The 21,926-nt window shown below is 34.7% G+C and overlaps 1 protein-coding gene across 1 annotated transcript; it reads left to right on the top strand.

Annotated features, from left to right (window-relative positions):
* Positions 1–3,436: 3,436 nt before the first annotated feature.
* On the top strand, positions 3,437–21,926 carry LOC144958478 (uncharacterized). The gene is made up of 8 exons (XM_078890457.1): positions 3,437–3,593; positions 4,549–4,602; positions 6,154–6,213; positions 8,785–8,838; positions 11,217–11,276; positions 17,585–17,638; positions 19,602–19,661; positions 21,765–21,926. Exons 1-8 carry the CDS (start codon positions 3,546–3,548, stop codon positions 21,861–21,863), a joined length of 489 nt encoding a protein of 162 aa, XP_078746583.1. The 5' UTR covers positions 3,437–3,545; the 3' UTR covers positions 21,864–21,926.

Genomic DNA, 21,926 nt, shown 5'->3' on the forward strand with positions numbered 1-21,926 from the left:
GTTTACTGTTACATTTGTTTGAACATTTTCTTACGTTAAGCAATAAAGAGTCAGCAGATTCAATGCTCGCATTGGTTTACAGGGAGAAATTAGATCTTGGGTGTAAGGAGGGAAGATTTCGTTCAAGGATTTATATGCATAACAGAGAAACTTAAAATCAATTGAAACCTTTAGTGGCAGCCAGTGGAGGGATTTTAAAATTGGTGTGATATGTTCGTTGATTTAGTGAAGTATTTTATTCTGGCTCATTATTAAACTATTCCACAGTCAAATCAAGTCGAAGAGACTTACCTTCGTGTCTACTCTTTATTCTTTATACTGGCTTGAACTTTTCCAAATGTCACGCCATCAGAATATGAGGAGGAATGCCTGGACTGCAGTCGGTTTCAAGTTACCAGTAATGATTCGGCAGGTGTTATATAGCTCAGAGTCAATCTTTTTGGCATGGCAGGATCTTGCAGAGACTGATGATGCGTATTCGGCTGATAAATAGCAGTTTTTCGGTTTTCCTGAGTGTTTTTGGATCTACTCCCCATGTAGTGTGCGGACAGAGTGCGGTATACGGTGACACTGAGGTACTCGGGAAATGTGTTGTTCTTCAATATGTTCCCTTTCAAGGAGATATTCAGTTTCCTGTTGGCTTGGCAGCTTTTTAAAATGGAATGCAAACACTAGAGTTTTTTCAGGGTTGGCATCTAGTGAGTTCTTTTAAAAAATTATCAGAAATTGTCTTCAGGGCATTTCTTAGTCTCTCTTCAATGGAATTGAATCAGAGGCCTGGGACTAGAGACACAGCAGATAATCAGCATATAGAAATCTCGAACTCGGGTTAATTATTGGTATTAACGTTGAACATGATAGGTGCAAGTACAGATTCTTTAGGGGATCCGTTCTTTTGTGATCTCCATTTGCTTTTCTTCCCATCCATTTCCACAAACACGACGATTCGACATAAGAGATTTATTATTGCAACTATTTTTGTGTAGTGAGTTACCCTTGCAACCTTAAGAAGCAGTTTCCTGTGATTTACTGTGTCATAGGCAGCTGTCAGGTCCACAAATACAGCCACGGGTAATTTGTTTGTTCTCGTAGTCATCTTCAATGTATTCTTTCAAGTTAAGGAGTTGGTCACAGCATGATCTTCCAGGACGAAAACCAGCTTGATCAGGTGACAGATGTTCTTCTTCTGTTTGGGAAATCCTGGCTACTATCATTCACTCACATACGTTTTACAGTACGCAGAGGAGGTATATTGGTCTGTAGCTCTTGCTACTATTTTGGTCTTTTCCAGGTTTAAGTAGTGCTATCACTCGTGCTTGTCTCCAAAGCTTTGGTTTGTGCACGATTCAATAAAGTTGCTGAGAAGAATTAGTAACCACGTTTTGTTGAGGGACCGAAATGTTTTATTATTTCTGCTGTGATGCCATCTAGACCAGCTGCTTTACCGGGATTGGAGTGTTCAATCAAGGGCTGATTCGAATTCTCCGATGCAGAAATTATGGTCTACTTCCTGTTCACATCATTGGGCGATCTTTTATATTTCCCTTTTCATTTCCTTAAGTTTATCCCGTTCTCTGTGTGTAGGTTTTCCATTTTTGATAAGTTGGTTTTCTACATTGTTTGGTGCCACTCATACAACCCTGGTTTGTTTGTTATTTTCTGCATTTACTAATTGCATCTAATTCTACTCTACATTTTAAATAATTCACATTTTAGTGATCATACATGTTATAATTGTTTTATTCACACTGTGTAGTTTCATTCAACGAAATTGAAAACAATTCATGATCAATTCATTTTGTTTTGTGGATTGACAGAGGGAGAGAGAGAGAGAGAGAGAGAGAGAGAGAGAGAGAGAGAGAGAGAGAAAGAGAGAGATTATTATTATTATTATTATCATCATTCTTCTTCTTCTTCTTCTTCTTCTTCTTCTTATTTTATTATTATTATCATCGTTACTATCAGTATTATTATCATCGTTATTACTACTATTTCAATTACTTTTTTCCCCTATTACAAGAGCTGTAACCTAACAATAATTGCCTATTTGGACAATAAAGATTATTATTATTATTATTATTATTATTATTATTATTATTATTATTATTATTATTATTATTATTATTATTACTATTATTATTATTATTATTATTATTATTATTATTATTATTATTATTATTATTATTATTATTATTATTATTATTATTAAATTTGTTTTCTATAATTACGTGATATCCTTCTCCTTATCATTCGACATGAGACATCTAATTACATCCGTGATTTGATCCAATTATATACAAGATCGTGATCCATCAATGTGACTCCATACATTTACATCCGTGATCGCTACATATTATAACGTAATACCTTGGTAAACATTTCATTTCTAAAAAAATATTGCCAAATGTGCCCCTTTTTCTGTAAACGGTATTATAAATAAAATGTACTTATGTACCTAAATAAAGAGGGTAATGTGTCTCTACTACTTTAACCACTTAATGATGGGCCTCCACATATAATATCGTTTTCCCCACGCATCTCTCTATCGCCATATTTGACAAATTATGATCGGGGTGTAGATGCTTTAAAATGAATTTATTGTCAAATTTAACACAGAGTGTCCATAAAGTCTTTCCCTGATTTCAAAACCTTTTCATTCTACAATCGTTATAGAAAAAAATGCATCTGATTCTCACCAATATTGTGAGGATAAAGTCATACTTTTATTCTCATTAGTTATAGACATTCATTACATCACCAAAGTTGGCAAATTGAACATCAACTTCAAAGACCTCAACTTTCTCTCCTATTTCGGAATCACAACAGTGCGTCAAAAATTCTCTCCATGTAATGTGATTGCATGACATGGAATCGCCAGAACAACATTTCGTAACCCAGTTTGGCGGACAACTACAGGAGATGAAATCGATTTTCGACAAAATGAACGCAAGAAGAAACGGTTATTCTAAATTTGCTGAGACACAAAGTGAATGTTTTGTACGATGATTAAAAGACGTATAGGCCCGCCATCATTTACCGTAAAAAAACGATGATAAAAAGTGGATATAATGTTACAATCACAACAAACCATAATATTTCAGATTTATCTTCTTTATAAACCAATATTTTCTCTACTCAATTCAATGTATAAATTTCACCCAAGTATCATTATTTTCTTATTTAAATCAATTGTCAGCATCAGTAACACCCGATTGAATACCGTTTTGAGATCGTGATTCATAAATCAATTGTCAGCATCAGTAACACCCGATTGAATACCGTTTTGAGATCGTGATTCATAAATCAATTGTCAGCATCAGTAACACCCGATTGAATACCGTTTTGAGATCGTGATTCATATTTGAAGTGAAAGCAGTTTTTTTTCTTTCAGGTTGAGTCAGATAAAGATAAGATTTGCCACGGATTACGGTCATATCCTCTATAAAACTCCACAGAAATCCAGAGAAACGACAGAGAGATAAACAACCATCTGATTTGGAAGACTTGAACTGACGTATTTGACAGGAAGTTGTTTTATTTCCAAAATGAAACTAGCCGCCATTTTCCTGATGGCTCTAATGCTGATTGCTGTGGTAAGTTGTATTCGATATTCCTTCTCCTTCATCTCTTTCTGTTTTATTTATCTTTATTTCTCCACTGTTTAATCCTTCTGATTTTTTTCCTCCTTCTCATCCACTACGGTCATTACTACTACAACACAACCATTCATATCACCGTCGTCATCTTCTTCATCATCATCATCATCATCATCATCATCATCATCATCATTACCACATTATTAAAAAGGAATTCAACCCTCCTCTCTCTCTCTCTCTCTCTCTCTCTCTCTCTCTCTCTCTCTCTTCCTCTTCTTCTTTCCAATCTCAGTCTCTCTCTCCAGTTTACAATTTCTAATTATTTTACATTCCGCATTAATTTTCCCTACATCTGCCTTAATATTTCAACTTCACCCATTATTTATGTCTTCCTACACCCCATTCGCTCTCTCTCTCTCTCTCTCTCTCTCTCTCTCTCTCTCTCTCTCTCTGTCTCTCTGTCTGTATGTGTGCATGTGTGTTTCTACAGTAAAAAGAATGGTTGACGGACTTTCAAGACCTGTTAATCCTTGATATATGTTTGCTGATTTAGTTACGACAACAACAATATCCTTGTACCTTGTTGAGCAAACATTTCTGATTGTTACTTACATAACACCAGTTTGAGACGACTGGTCTTCCATCGAGTCCAAACTGGCACTGACCACCGCCTTCATAAACTTAAGGCGTTGTACTGACCAAGACATGACCCCAGAAAAGAAGACGACGATCACCAAAAGAAAATGAAAAGAGAATTGTTGTTAGAGATGCTCAAGGAAACAATTAATTCTATTTTTTGAGCTATTAATTACAACTTACAATGTAATTTTATTTTTCTCCTGTGATCTCCGTCTTCTTTTTATTACGAAATGTTTTGGTCAGTATTATTAGACCACGAGTTTACGAAGATGACACCCTGACTCAATACTTAATATTTTCTTGTTTCCTGTAGACTCTAGGTCAGCCTGTAGAAAGAACACGACGAATGCAAAACTTTATCGTTCCGGTAAGCAATAACAAGTTTAGCATAATTAATGGATCAAACCTATAACGTAACATGCCATAGTCTAGAAAATAAATCGCACATAAAAATTTGGTTAGTAAACTCGTCTATCGAATATTGATCGATTCAAATGACCTTCAAACTGTCCAACCTGGGACTTCATAAGTTTGAGAGTTGTTGCCAAAACGTGGGCTACTAAAATCGATCAGTTTTTGAATGACGTGTTTTCCGACGAAATTATTTTAATACGAGATTTTCCAGATGACGACACGCTAAATATCTAAACCTAGGTTGAAGCAAGTCTTGGGTTTATTTTGAGGCATTCAATGCCATATTGTCGGATAACGATATCACTGGTTGCCTCAAACGAGCAGGTCGTTTTCAACGGATGGGCTTTTCATATTCTCTCCAACCTCTCCAATAGAAAGGAAAATAAATAAAGGATATCCCAAAATTAACCAGGCTCAAAGCGATTCGTAATTTTTATTCTTTTCTGTAAGCAGACCATTCGGATCCATATTTATTTTTCATACCGTACTAGTCGCCTGAAAACATCCTTTTTGTACACCATTTATCTTAGACCTTGGTTCCTCCCGTTGAGCCATCTCGATTCGCCATTCCTCTATGTCCTGTGCTGTCATATATGATTCGTACCATGTCAGCTCCTAAGTTTTAAGGTCTTTCTGGACATTTACTTTCAACATCGTCATTAGTCTTCATCGTTTTTGTCCGTTCTTATCCTTCTTCTATTCAAATGCTTTTTCTTAACCAGCTGTGACGGCATTACAAAATTATGAAATTTGTTTGACACTCCTACAATATTCGTCACTATCTTTAGCTAGGTAATCATTCACACCTGAGTGGATTGAGAGAATCACACCTGATGTATGCAAAGTACCTTACCAAAGAACACATTATCAACCCATCAATTTTTCACTATCAAATGATTTCCTTTTATTGCCTTATTGTTGGAGATAATTCTTTCGCATGCGGATACTTAATCACAGCTCGTTATCTCTGACTTCCACCAGTGTTAATGGTAGTATCCATATTTGTTACCACATCTGCCATGCACATGAAATTCCATCATGAACAGTAACACAGAACAAAGTCTTGTATGTTGTATGATAAGAAGAGGTCATTAAATATAAAACATGGGTGTATATACTACAGGACTATACGGGTAGGTAACTAAATATTAAAGGGATGTCATTCACACAAAATACCTAAACAGTAATAACTGAATACTTCTTTTATATTTACATAACTAAATTACACGTTCCTTGATGGGTTCAACAATAGTGCTCTATGTTCAGTAACAGAAAATGCACACCACAGATAGAATGAACTTGTCAGAACCATACCGTTGCTGCTGTTGGTTGTGTGTTCTTGATGTAGATTTGATGACCCAGAAATGTTACGGACACATTGTTGTAATGGAAATAGATACTTTCTAATGTTGCCCATTACAACAAAGTTATAACAAGACTGTTATTTAACCCAAAAGATAACAAGCAATTACTTCTGTCCTTTTAACTATATTCACTCCAACAGTTGCAATCTGCATGTGGCCACGGCAAACGGTGTACTCAAGTCCAAGCTAAAGACAAACTGGTAGGCACTTCATAAACCATAGAACACCCATAACTGTGTCTTTATCATCTCCATCAAACTTTCTCCAATACCTCTTTTACTACCTCTCCTCCTCCATCTCTGTAAAATCATCATCATCATCATCATCATCATCATCATCATCATCATCATCATCATCATCATCATCATCATCATCACCATCATCATCATCATCATCATCATCATCATCATCATCATCATCATCATTAGCATCGGCATCATTATCAACATCATCATCATCACCTACATCTTTCTATAATCAAAATGATATCAATCTACAGTACCATTTCGTAGACAATAAACTACAAACAATGGCATGTGTCATGTGAATTGATGGAAATTCCTGAGTTTGCTGTGATCTACTGATAAATTGTTGTGGGTTGAAATGTAGACTGAACTGGTTCAGACATAAATTCTTCATGTACTTTACCATCTCTATTGCCTTTTGTATATTTTGTTATATACTGACCAAGCCAGAATGACAGCCAATGCTATTGCTTCATGATACAAATACATTATATAAACGCTCAAGTTTTGTTTTACACTCTCGATAGTCTGTAACGCTTTTCAAAGATCCCAAAAGCCTGATAGGAACGGGCAGACTTAGTCTGTAATCCGCACATGCTATTTGGGTAAAAAAGAATCAAGGCGGCTCTCAACATTGGATGCCCGACTACTAACTATATTTTATACTTTACTTTCCATCTTCCATCTGCCATTGATCTTTTGATGTCGCTACAAGGTCTATTGTTTCTTTGTTGAAAGTTGATACTTTTGCCCTAGCCCCTAGTTAGTTTTAAGGTAACCATAACCATCCTGTTATAATTTCTCAACTACCGTGATAGTTATAGTACATCGCTTTGAACCTATCTGTAACGTTGAATTCCTTTCTATTTCTTCATCTGGTGTTGTTTCAAAATCAAACAGACATGGTTCAGTATTGGTTTAACTATGGTTTGATATAATCCGATGAAATGTTTAGAAAGGATTTTCCAGCAAAGATTTTACAACAAAGCTGATCAAAACAACATCTAGACAAAAACCAGTTTGCTTACAAATAAGGGCGTGGGACGGACAACGCGATATTAGTGTTTTCTCATAAAACCTACAAACATTTAATTTAGACACTCCAAAGGGGTATGTCACAACCCTGTTTCTTAGAATGTTCGAGTGCATTCAACAACATCCACCCTCTTCTACGAATCCCTCAACTACTGTCCATGGAGTTGAGTCCTCCGATTGCACTCCGGATATTCAGTGTTACTACAGACCGACCACAATAGGCTTCAACAGTCGTGACGTCCCTTCCCCAGTAATGACGCAGAGTAACTTAGTAACTGGTTCTATACTATCGGAACAATGGCGGACGCCCATATGAAATAGTTCTCCGACGACCATAAAAGAGTATCCGGAGGAGAAAAACATAAATCTGATCATGTTTCGACTTTTATACATTCTGATCACATGACATGTAAAAAGGTTCGAGCCAGCATGAAGAACAAAAAGTACCGATTTTCATTGTTTAGAACCAAGCTGCTCGTTGCTGGGCGACGTGACCTCAGACTATTGAATCTTTTTCTTCTCCCTCACGGTTGATGAGAACAACAAAGTGATAGACACAAGTGACTGCATATGCAACAGAAGCAATGTAAATATTTTAAAGTACGCCGACGATACCGCCATTCAGCCTTGCTGTGCTATGGACAAACATGATTTTAAAATGTTGGCCAGAAGACTAGTTCTACAATTATTGATCGATTAAAATGAGCCTTGATTAAGGGGGCAGCGTGGCTCAGTGGTACGATCTTCGCTTCGTATCCGAAAGGTACCGAGTTCGATTATCCGCTGCGCTGTGTGGCCTTGAACAAGTCACCTCGCTCTAGCTCAATTTGCGGCGTTGCACTGCGGCTGACGCTTGGGTTATTTCAGTCTTCCCTTGGATTAGACCCTAGTAACAAATTTCCCCTATGGGATGAATAAAGGGAATTTTACTTTTTTTTTTTTTGTCCAATTAGAATCTCAGAGTTGAGAATTTTAGACAAAACGAGACTCATAATAAACGGTCAATATTTGAATGACTATTTTCTGACCAAAATTTTAACAATGTGTTTTTATTCGGAATACGGCAGTTTATAGATCTGCTCAATATATCATCCAAACTTAAGTTTAAACCTATTATGTTTAATATAAATTCATAAAAACGTTCATACTCACATAACACCGATTTGAGACGACTTGTCCTTCATCGAGTCCAAACTGGCACTGACCACCGCCTTCATAAACTTAAGGCCTTGTACTGACCAAGACATGACGTCACAAAAGAAGACGACGATCACCAACCCAAGTAAATGAAAAGAGAGTTGTTGTTAGAGATGCTCAAGGAAACAATTAATTCTATTGGTTGAGCTCTAGTGACTACAACTCACAATTTAATTTCTTCCTGTGATCTCCGTCTTCTTTTTATTACGAAATGTTTTGGCCAGTATTATTAGACCACGAGTTTACAAAGATGACATCATGACTCACTACTTGCTATTTTCTTGTTTCCTGTAGACTCTAGGTCAGCCTGTAGAAAGAACACGACGAATGAGAGACTTTACCGTTCCGGTAAGCAATAACAAGTTTATCATAATTAATGGATCAAACCTATAACGTAACATGCCATAGTCTAGAAAATAAATCGCACATAAAAATTTGGTCAGTAAACTCGTCTATCCAATATTGATCGATTCAAATGACCTTCAACCTGTCCAACCTGGGACTTCATAAGTTTGAGAGTTGTTGCCAAAACTCGGGTTATTTAAATCGATCAGGAATGACGTGTTTTCTGACAAAATTATCTTAATATGAGGTTTTCCAGAGTACGACAGCTAAATATCCAATCCTTGGTTGAAGCAAGTCCTGGCTTAATTGTGAGGCATTCAATGCTGTATTGTCGGATAACGATTTCACTGGTTGCCTCAAACGACCAGGTCGTTTTCAACAGATGGGCTTTTCATATTCTCTCCAACCTTGAGCAATATTTAATTTTAAAAAGTGTCAACAGAGTGCATACTGTCCCATAATTCCCGTTGCCAGTCTCTTTTATTTTTAAAGATCCATTTAACCTTATTATTGTTTTTGTATTTTGTGACGCTTGGCTATATCATGTAACTATGACTCGCTCAGGTGTTGTGAGATGTTTTATCTCCTGTTATCAAACTACCTAAAAAATAACTTGGGCTTTTATAATGTACAATATCCACTAAACGTACTCTAAACGCTTTACAGGGGTCCCTGGTCAACAGCAACACTTTAAATGTAGAACGAGAAATGACCCCTGCTCGGAGACATTGAATTTTTTTTCCGACAGAGGCAATGATATTAACGGCCAGGGTTCGAGTCACGCAAAGAGCAGCGTATAGTTGAATCGTTAGAAAGGTATCTATACTCACATTCTCTCACCGTATTCATGTTCAAAATGAGTACCTGGCCATTAACAGCGTTGTCTATGGCTAAAAGAATATACTATTGCCTAATAGGAGTCATGTCTTTTTCTACATGTTTGAGTGTTGCTGTTGGCTAGACAAAACTATTACTTGTAAAGCGCTTTGAGCACATTTAGTGGATACTCCTCTATATAAATGATATATAAGCTCTATGTTCGACATAAATCATTTCTTGTACTGTCAGGCAGGTTTCGGACTGTCACTGCGTTGCTTATCGACATGAAATGACAAATATTTCTCAGTTTTAGCACCATTGGTATTTGTGTTTTCTTGTTGTTGTTGTTGTTGTTGTTGTTGTTGTTGTTGTTCTTGTTCTTGTTGTTCTTGTTCTTGTTGTTCTTGTTGTTTCGTGAGATTTTTACCATCAATAAAATCAAGTCAGTTAAAATTGAATAGATTGGAAAATAAATAAAGGATATCCAAAAATTAACCAGGCTCAAAGCGATTCATAATTTTTATTCTTTTCTGTAAGCAGACCATTCGGATCCATATTTATTTTTCATACCGTACTAGTCGCCTGAAAACATCATTTTGTACTCCATTTATCTTAGACCTTGGTTCCTCCCGTTGAGCCATCTCGATTCGCCATTCCTCTATGTCCTGTGCTGTCATGTATGATTCGTACCAGGTCAGCTCCTAAGTTTTAAGGTCTTTCTGGACATTTACTTTCAACTTCATCATTAGTCTTCATCGTTTTCCTCTGTTCTGATCCTTCTTCCACTCCACTGCTTTTTCTTAACCAGGTGTTTGACACTCCTACAATATTCGTCACTATCTTTAGCTAGGTAATCATTCACACCTGAATGGATTGAGAGAATCAGACCTGATGTATGCAAAGTAACTTACCAAAGAACACACGATCAACCCCTCAATTTTTCACTATCAAATGATTTCCTTTTATTTCCTTATTGTTGGAGATAATTCTTTCGCATGCAGATACTTAATCACAGCTCTTTATCTCTGACTTCCACCAGTGTTAATGGAGGTATCCATATTTGTTACCACATCTGCCATGCACATGAAATTACATCATGAACAGTAACACAGAACGAAGTCGTGTATGTTGTATGATAAGAAGAGGTCATTAAATATAAAACATGGGTTTATATACTAGAGGACGATACGGGTAGGTAACTAAATATTAAAGGGATGTCATTCACACAAAATACCTAAACAGTAATAACCAAATACTTCTTTTATATTTACATAACTAAATTACACATTCTTTGGTGGGTTCTACAACAGTGCTCTATGTTCAGAAAAAGAGAATGCACACCACAGATAGAATGAACTTTTCAGAACCATACCGTTGCTGCTGTGGGTTGTATGTTCTTGATGCAGATTTAATGACCCAGAAATGTTACGGACACATTGTTGCAATGGAAATAGATACTTTCTAATGTTGCCCATTACAACAAAGTTATAATAAGACTGTTATTTAACCCAAAAGATAACAAGCAATTACTTCTGTCCTTTTAACTATATTCACTCCAACAGTTGCAATCTGCATGTGGCCACGGCAAACGGTGTACTCAAGTCCAAGCTAAAGACAAACTGGTAGGCACTTCATAAACCATAGAACACCCATAACTGTGTCTTTATCATCTCCATCAAACTTTCTCCAATACCTCTTTTACTACCTCTCCTCCTCCATCTCTGTAAAATCATCATCATCATCATCATCATCATCATCATCATCATCATCATCATCATCATCATCATCATCATCATCATCATCATCATCATCAACATCATCATCATCTACATCTTTCTATAATAAAAATGATATCAATCTACAGTACCATTTCGTAGACAATAAACTACAAACAATGTCATGTGTCATGTGAATTGATGGAAATCCCTGAGTTTGCTGTGATCTACTGATAAATTGTTGTGGGTTGAAATGTAGACTGAACTGGTTCAGACATAAATTCTTCACGTACTTTACCATCTCTATTGCCTTTTGTATATTTTTATGTATTGACCTAGTCAGAATGACAGTCAATGCTATTGTTTCATGACACAAATTAGCAATGACTATCCCGCACAAATCTTTGGGCCTCTTTTTCGCTCACGAAGTGCCCGAATTCGCGTCAAAATATGGGACGAAGCCGTTTCGTATATGCTATTTTAAAAAATTAATTACGACGCTGTTTATCGATGAATATGACTGAAAGTTGGCAGACAGTTAGAAAAAAGGTCATTTTAGATTGTGTCAAGCGACAAAACTCGTGCGATTACAAAAATACCGTTTAAAAATAGATTTTTACTCTTTGGAGTAAAATATTTCTAAAACTACCGGGCGTGGAGGTTTTGTCGCTGACTAGGTAATACATGAACATTTCTTCTTTTTGGTTGAAAAATTTCATATGAATATTACGAGTTCTTTTCCCGTATTTTACAAAAACCATCCTAATTTGCTCTTCAAGTTTCAATCTTTTAATCCACTTATTACGCAAGATACAACCAAAGGTCGAAAAAAAAATGCCGAAAAAGCGTCCCATATTTTCGCGTTTTTTTCCTCTTTGCGGGTCATCAAAATAAATGACACCTTTGAAACTGCATAACTTTTTTTATTTATGAATGGATTTTCAAAATTCAAAAAGAGTTTTACTCAGTGGAGATAGGGCTTTGATTTTAGACAAAAAATTTTCTCAAAAGAGAAAAAAACATTTTTCATAGTCATTGCTACACAAATACATTATATTTTTGTTTTACACTCTGGATAGTCTGTAACGCTTTTCAACGGTCTCAAAAGCCTGATAGGAACGGGCAGACTTATTCTGTAATACGAACATGCTATTTGGGTAAAAAAGAATAATCGGACGTAGTAAAAATAAATATAATCATAAAGCAAGAAAATCGAATGTTAGTGGACAATTTTGAACTATTTACAAAGATATTGCTAATGTTAAGATTAACAACATTCAAAGGGACGAGTTCCACCCTCTGTATAACGAAATCAAAATAAGCCACAGGAGTAACATAATAATACACATGAAAATCAAAAGACAAAGATATTTAAATTCATTTTTACCATCAGCAATACGAAACTTTAGGATGATTTTTTACTACATGAGATTTAAAAGAGATTGTATTCACTCTAAAATATATCGATTTATGCATGTTTACATGATGTTATTTTTACATTATTTGTTATTTATATATATATACATTCAAATGTCATACTCTACTTTTACATTTTATCAACCCACGTTGGCGGCTGTGTGCAATCCTTCCTAATCTATTTTCAAAATTTTATTTACATTACTAATCCATTTTTACTGCTCTATTCTTCCTATATGTCCAATTTTTATTGCTTTGCTTTTGCCTGCTGTAGATTTTATGACTAGTTTATTATATTATTTATGTTTATTTTGTTTTAAATCCGCTTTATGTTTTCATTGTTCGTGACAGTTTACACATATGTGCTAATACGATTATAACAATGGGTAATGTGTAACATTATGATATTTTCCATTAAGGATCAATAAAGTATATCTTAGCTTATCTTATATTATTCCTATATTCGACTGACATAAATCTGATTGATAAATGTCCACTATATTTGTCATATATATTTTTATAATTTCAGAGTTTCGTAAAACACCAACACCAACAAGATGATTATTGACCCAGATTATTTGGATAATCCCAGGCCTGTGAATCCCCATATTGGCATCTATTCTTAACCATTGGAATATCCAACAATTGATAAATGAATAAAATATAATATTATTTGGAAATTCCCATAACGCTTATAGACTTTAATTTTGATTGTTTTTGTTATTTGATTTGTTCGTCAGAACTGTTACATTCCATTTGTACATGACGTGAGACTAACGTTTAATTAAATCGTTGATTTTTTCTTTTACAATAAATTGTGGCAAGGTAATTTTTAAATATTTTGGATACTTGCTAAAATATGTTTGACAAAATTTATTGATGCCTGGCAGAGCGAAATCAGGCTGGAGAAGACAGGGATGTTCAGTACAGATCAATATATTTACACACAGAATCAATTCGTTCGTGTTTTGGACTCTGCCGCCTCTATAATTTGAATTTAAAGCCACAACAGTTTATTGTTTTAAAGTGTGAGATCTTAGTAGATTCAGAAATTAGTTTTTCTTCTTCATGAAATGGAGTATCATGATACATTTCAATCCAGTAACTGAGTCATCTTGGATATGATCGCCGATTGAAACGCTGGGACATAAATCATATATATATATATATATTTATATATATATATATATATATATATATATATATATATATATATATATATATATATATATACATATATATATATATATATATATATATATATATATATATATACACCCATACCAATTTCTAGTCCATCCCTACTTATTGTATGTCTCAATAACTTTGTCCGCCTTGTTCTGATAAGTCGTTCTCGGGATCTTTGTTCCAACAGCACTTCTTTCTTTTCAGCCCTCAAATAAAACATCTTACCAACACTTCCAATGTTTTATTCTATCTAAAGATCTTAGGCGTTTTGTGCAAAATGATCTGTATGATTACTCAATAATTTTGTTAACTCTCTCCTTAGCAGTCATTTTCGGGATTTTCACCAAAACTTCACACACAACTAACAAAAAATATATTTTTATCTTTCAGACGCAATATCTAGCAGTAACCGACAGGACGCTCACCAATGCATCCAATGACCTATGCAACCATAGTTTGCGACAATGGCCTCTCGCCCGTCAATAGATCTATGATTGTATAAATCCTCTACTATTTTGCTTTCAGATGATATGTAATACTTGTGGATTTATAATGTATGTAAATAGAGTGACCGAAGACAATATTGTAACGTTACTTTTGATCACAACAGTATAATTAGATAATAATATAAAGGCACTCATGATAAAAGTTTGCATTGCTTTGAATATGAAGTCAGGAGGATCAATCCATTCATGGTTCCAGCTTTACTAAACATTAACCAATCAAAATTTTCTTTGGCATTTATCTGATTCTGTCCCCTTGAGTTTTTATTTCTTACATGCCTTAATTCTCACTACAAAGAAAAACGGTTCCTGGACGTTTTGTTGGGTGGGGAGGGGTATTTTTGATTCCTTTTTCCTTTTTCCTTGAACAGTGTTTTGAGATGAATTTCTCTACGCCTTCGACCCGACGTGTACGTAGTAGAAGGTCTGATAGTCGAAACCAGTGTTGTAGTAGTGAATAATACCTTTGGTTTGAGTGTATTTCCATTACTAAAACGATTGTCAGGCCTGATAACTCAATTTATTATGGGCTCATTGCGGTAAAGAACTCTCCAAAAAAATTACAACAATGTTAAACTAGATAGGCCCATGCAACCCTGGTTTGTTTGTTATTTTCTGCATTTACTAATTGCATCTAATTCTACTCTACATTTTAAATAATTCACATTTTAGTGATCATACATGTTATAATTGTTTTATTCACACCGTTAAGTTATATTCAACGAAATTGAAAACAATTAATGATCTATTCACTTTGTTTTGTTATTGTTTTATTGTAGCTTCTAAATTTGTTTTTTTTATACATTACTTCATATCTTTCTCCTACATGAGAAAATGAACATCGGTTCCATCCAATTATATCTGTGATCGTGATCCATCAGTGTGACTCCATACATTTACATCCGTGATCTTATCCAATTATATCCGTGATCGTGATCCATCAATGTGACTCCATACATTTACATCCGTGATCACGACATATAACGTAATACCTTGGTAAACATATCATTTCTAAAAAAATATTGCCAAATGTGCCCCTTTTTCTGTAAACGGTATTATAAATAAATGGTACCTATGCGAGCCACTCAAAACAGAAAGAAAAATGAAGAGGATAGTGTGTCTCTATTACTTTAACCACTTAATGATGGGCCTCCACATATTATATCGTTTTCCCCATGCATCTCTCTATCGCCATATTTGACAAATTATGATCGGGGTGTAGATGCTTTAAAATGAACTTATTGTCAAATTTAACACAATGTCCATAAAGTCTTATCTTGATTTCAAAACCTTTTCATTCTACAATCTTTATAGATAAAATGCATTTTATTCTCACCATATTGTGAGGATAAAGTCATACTTTTATTCCCATTAGTTATAGACATTCATTACATCACCAACGTTGGCAAATTGAACATCAACTTCAAAGACCTCAACTTTCTCTCCCATTTCGGAAGTACAACAGTGCGTCAAAAATTCTCTTCATGTAATGTGATTGCATGACATGGAATCGCCAGAACAACATTTCGTAACCCAGTTTGGCGGATAACAATAGGAGATGAAATCGATTTTCGACAAAATGAACGCAATAAGAAACGGTTATTCTAAATTTGCTGAGACACAAAGTGAATGTTTTGTACGATGATTAAAAGACGTATAGGCCCGCCATCATTTACCGTAAAAAAACGATGATAAAAAGTGGATATAATGTTACAATCACAACAAACCATAATATTTCAGATTTATCTTCTTTATAAACAAATATTTTCTCTACTCAAGTAAATGCATTAAATTCACCAAAGTATCATTATTTTTTATTAAAGCATTATTGTCAGAATCAATAACACCCAATTTAATACCGTTTTGAGATCGTGACTCACATTTAAAGTGAAAGCAATTTTTTTTCATTCAGGCTGTGTCAGATAAAGATAAGATTTGCCAAGGCCGTATCCTCTATAAACTCCACAGGAATCCAGAGAAATGACAGACAAACAACCATCTGATTTGGAAGACTTGAACTGACGTATTTGACAGGAAGTTGTTTTATTTCCAAAATGAAACTAACCGCCATTTTCCTGATGGCTCTAATGCTGATTGCTGTGGTAAGTTCTATCTTCATCTCTTTCTATTTTATCTTTATTTCTCCACTGTGTAATGCTTCTGCTTCTTTTCCTCCTTCCCATCCACTACGGTCATTACAACTACAACACAACCATTCTTATCACCGTCGTCATCATCTTCTTCATCATCATCATCATCATCATCATCATCATCATCATCATCATCATCATCATCATCACCATCACCATCACCATCACCATCATCATCATCATCATCATCATCATCATCATCATCATCATCATCATCATCATCATCATCATCATCATCACCATCATCATCATCATCATCATCATCATCATAATCATCATCACCATCATCATCATCATCATCATCATCATCATCATCATCATCATCATCATCATCATCATCATCATCATCATCATCATCATCATCATTATCATCATTATCATCATCATTATCATTACCACATTATTAAAAAGGAATTCAACCCTCCTCTCTCTCTCTCCCTATCTCTCTCTCTCTCTCTCTCCCTCTCTCTCTCTCTCTCTCTCTCTCTCTCTCTCTCTGTATGTGTGCATGCGACTAACTTCTAAGACCTGTTAATCCTTGATATATCTTTGAAGATTTAGTTATGACAACAACAATATCCTTGTACCTTGTTGAGCAAACATTTCTGATTGTTACTTACATAACACCAGTTTGAGACGACTGGTCCTCCATCGAGTCCAAACTGTCACTGACCACCGCCTTCATAAACTTAAGGCCTTGTACTGACCAAGAAATGACGTCACAAAAGAAGACAACGATCACCAAAAGAAAATGAAAAGAGAATTGTTGTTAGAAATGCTCAAGGAAACAAATTATTCTATTGTTTGAGCTATTAATTACAACACACAATGTAATTTTTTTTCTCCTGTGATCTCCGTCTTCTTTTAATTACGAAATGTTTTGGTCAGTATTATTAGACCAAGAGTTTACAAAGATGACACCCTGACTCACTACTTGCTATTTTCTTGTTTCCTGTAGAATCTCAGTCAGCCTGTAGAAAGAACACGACGAATGAAAGACTTTACCGTTCCGGTAAGCAATAACAAGTTTAGCATAATTAATGGATCAAATCTATAACGTAACATGCCATAGTCTAGAAAATAAAATCGCACATAAAAATTTGGTCAGTAAACTCGTCTATCCAATATTGATCGATTCAAATGACCTTCAAACTGTCCAACCTGGGACTTCATAAGTTTGAGAGTTGTTGCCAAAACTCGGGTTATTTAAATCGATCAGGAATGACGTGTTTTCTGACGAAATTATTTTAATACGAGATTTTCCAGAGTACGACAGCTAAATATTCAAACCTTGGTTGAAGCAAGTCTAGGCTTAATTGTGAGGCATTCAATGCCATAATGTCGGATAACGAAATCACTTGTTGCCTCAGACGACATTGCTATTAACGGCCAGGGTTCTAGTCACGCAAAGAGCAGCGCATAGTTGAATCGTTAGAAAGGTATCTTTACTCACATTCTCTCACCGTATTTATGTTCAAAATGAGTACCAGGCCTTTAACAGCGTTGTCTATGGCTAAAAAAATATACTATCGCCTAATAGGAGTCATGTCTCTTCTACATGTTTGAGTGTTGCTGTTGGCTAGACAAAACTATTACTTGTAAAGCGCTTTGAGCACATTTAGTGGATACTGCTCTATATAAATGATGTATAAGCTATATGTTCGACACAAATAATTTATTGTCAGATTTCGGACTGTCACTGCGTTGCTTATAGACATGAAATGACAATTTTTTCTCAGTTTTAGCACCATTGGTATTTGTGTTTTCTTGTTGTTGTTGTTGTTGTTCTTGTTGTTTCGTGAGATTTTTACCATCATGAAAATCAAGTCAGTAAAAATTGAATAGATAGGGAAATACATAAAAGATATCCAAAATTTAACCAGGCTCAAAGCGATTCATAATTTTTATTCTTTTCTGTAAGCAGACCATTCAGATCCATATTTATTTTTCATACCGTACTAGTCGCCTGAAAACATCCTTTTTGTACTCCATTTATCTTAGACCTTGGTTCCTCCCGTTGAGCCATCTCGATTCGCCATTCCTCTATGTCCTGTGCTGTCATGTATGATTCGTACCAGGTCAGCTCCTAAGTTTTAAGGTCTTTCTGGACATTTACTTTCAACTTCATCATTAGTCTTCATCGTTTTCGTCCGTTCTTATCCTTCTTCCTTTCCACTGCTTTTTCTTAACCAGCTGTGACGGCATTACAAAATAATGAAATTTGTTTGACACTCTTACAATATTTCGTCACTATCTTTAGCTAGGTAATCATTCACACCTGATGGATTGAGAGAATCACACCTGATGTATGCAAAGTACCTTACCAAAGAACACACGATCAACCCCTCAATTTTTCACTATCAAATGATTTCCTTTTATTGCCTTATTGTTGGAGATAATTCTTTCGCATGCATATACTTAATCACAGCTCGTTATCTCTGACTTCCACCAGTGTTAATGGTAGTATCCATATTTGTTACCACATCTGCCATGCACATGAAATTACATCATGAACAGTAACACAGAACGAAGTCTTGTATGTTGTATGATAAGAAGAGGTCATTAAATATAAAACATGGGTTTATATACTAGAGGACGATACGGGTAGGTAACTAAATATTAAAGGGATGTCATTCACACAAAATACCTAAACAGTAATAACCAAATACTTCTTTTATATTTACATAACTAAATTACACATTATTTGGTGGGTTCTACAACAGTGTTCTATGTTCAGAAAAAGAGAATGCACACCACAGATAGAATGAACTTTTCAGAACCATACCGTTGCTGCTGTGGGTTGTATGTTCTTGATGCAGATTTAATGACCCAGAAATGTTACGGACACATTGTTGTAATGGAAATAGATACTTTCTAATGTTGCCCATTACAACAAAGTTATAATAAGACTGTTATTTAACCCAAAAGATAACAAGCAATTCCTTCTGTCCTTTTAACTATATTCACTCCAACAGTTGCAATCTGCATGTGGCCACGGCAAACGGTGTACTCAAGTCCAAGCTGAAGACAAACTAGTAGGCACTTCATAAACCATAGAACACCCATAATTGTGTCTTTATCATCTCCGTCAAACTTTCTCCAATACCTCTTTTACTACCTCTCCTCCTCCATCTCTGTAAAATCATCATCGTCATCATCATCATCATCATCATCATCATCATCATCATCATCATCATCATCATCATCATCATCATCATCATCAACATCATCATCCCCTACATCTTTCTATAATCAAAATGATATCAATTTCCAGTACCATATCGTAGACGATAAACTACAAACAATGTCATGTGTCATGTGAATCGATGGAAATTCCTGAGTTTGCTGTGATCTACTGATAAATTGTTGTGGGTTGAAATGTAGACTGAACTGGTTCAGACATAAATTCTTCACGTACTTTGCCATCTCTATTGCCTTTTGTATATTTTTATGTATTGACCTAGTCAGAATGACAGTCAATGCTATTGTTTCATGACACAAATTAGCAATGACTATCCCGCACAAATCTTTGGGCCTCTTTTTCGCTCACGAAGTGCCCGAATTCGCGTCAAAATATGGGACGAAGCCGTTTCGTATATGCTATTTAAAAAAATTAATTACGACGCTGTTTATCGATGAATATGACTAAAAGTTGGCAGACAGTTAGAAAAAAGGTCATTTTAGATTGTGTCAAGCGACAAAAGTCTTGCGATTACAAGAATACCGTTTAAAAATAGATTTTTACTCTTTGGAGTAAAATATTTCTAAAACTACCGGGCGTGGAGGTTTTGTCGCTAACTAGGTAATACATGAACATTTCTTCTTTTTGGTTGTAAAATTTCATATGAATATTACGAGTTCTTTTCCCGTATTTTACAAAACACCATCCTAATTTGCTCTTCAAGTTTCAATCTTTTAATCCACTTATTACGCAAGATACAACCAAAGGTCGAAAAAAAAAATGCCGAAAAAGCGTCCCATATTTTCGCGTTTTTTTCCTCTTTGCGGGTCATCAAAATAAATGACACCTTTGAAACTGCATAACTTTTTTTGTTTATGAATGGATTTTCAAAATTCAAAAAGAGTTTTACTCAGTGGAGATCGGGCTTTGATTTTAGACAAAATTTTTTCTCAAAAAGAGAAAAAAACATTTTTCATAGTCATTGCTACACAAATACATTATATTTTTGTTTTACACTCTGGATAGTCTGTAACGCTTTTCAACGGTCTCAAAAGCCTGATAGGAACGGGCAGACTTATTCTGTAATACGAACATGCTATTTGGGTAAAAAAGAATAATCGGACGTAGTAAAAATAAATATAATCATAAAGCAAGAAAATCGAATGTTAGTGGACAATTTTGAACTATTTACAAAGATATTGCTAATGTTAAGATTAACAACATTCAAAGAGACGAGTCCCACCCTCTGTATAACAAAATCAAAATAAGCCACAGGAGTAACATAATAAAAAATGAAAATCAAAAGACAAAGATATTTAAATTCATTTTTACCATCAGCAATACGAAACTTTAGGATGATTTTTACTACATGAGATTGAAAAGAGATTATATTCACTCTAAAATATATCTATTTATGCATGTTTACAATGTGCTATATTTACATTATTCATCATTTATATATATATATACATATATATGTATATATATATATATATATATATATATATATATATATATATATATGTATATATATATATTCAAATACCATAATCTACTTTTACATTTTATCAACCCACGTTGGCGGCTGTGTGCAATCCTTCCTAATCTATTTTCAAAATTTTATTTACATTACTAATCCATTTTTACTGCTCTATTCTTCCTTTATGTCCAATTTTTATAGCTTTGCTTTTGCCTGCTGTGTATTTTATGAATTGTTTATTATATTATTTATGCTTATTTTGTTTTAAATCCGCTTAATGTTTTCATTGTTCGTGACAGTTTACACATATGTGCTAATACGATTATAACGATGGGTCATGTGTAACATTATGATATTTTCCATTAAGGATCAATAAAGTATATCTTAGCTTATCTTATATTATTCCTATATTCGACTGACATAAATCTGATTGATAAATGTCCACTATATTTGTCATATATGTATTTATAATTTCAGAGTTTCGTAAAACACCTCGACCCCAACAAGATGATAATAGACCCAGATTATTTGGATAACCCCAAGCCTGTGAATCCCCATATTGGCATCTATTCTTAACCATTGGAATATCCAATAATTGATAAATGAATAAAACATAATAATATTTGGAAATTCCCATAA

Source organism: Berghia stephanieae, chromosome 13 (genome assembly GCF_034508935.2).
Source record: "Berghia stephanieae isolate SIO BIC M18660-M18661 chromosome 13, UCSD_Bste_1.3, whole genome shotgun sequence".
NCBI lineage: Eukaryota > Metazoa > Mollusca > Gastropoda > Nudibranchia > Aeolidiidae > Berghia > Berghia stephanieae.

Coding starts and splice junctions, on each gene's coding strand:
- LOC144958478 (XM_078890457.1), top strand. CDS start 3,546: ATGAAACTAGCCGCCATTTTCCTGATGGCTCTAATGCTGATTGCTGTG. Junction 4,603..6,153: donor TGCAAAACTTTATCGTTCCG/GTAAGCAATAAC, acceptor TCACTCCAACAG/TTGCAATCTGCATGTGGCCA. Junction 8,839..11,216: donor TGAGAGACTTTACCGTTCCG/GTAAGCAATAAC, acceptor TCACTCCAACAG/TTGCAATCTGCATGTGGCCA.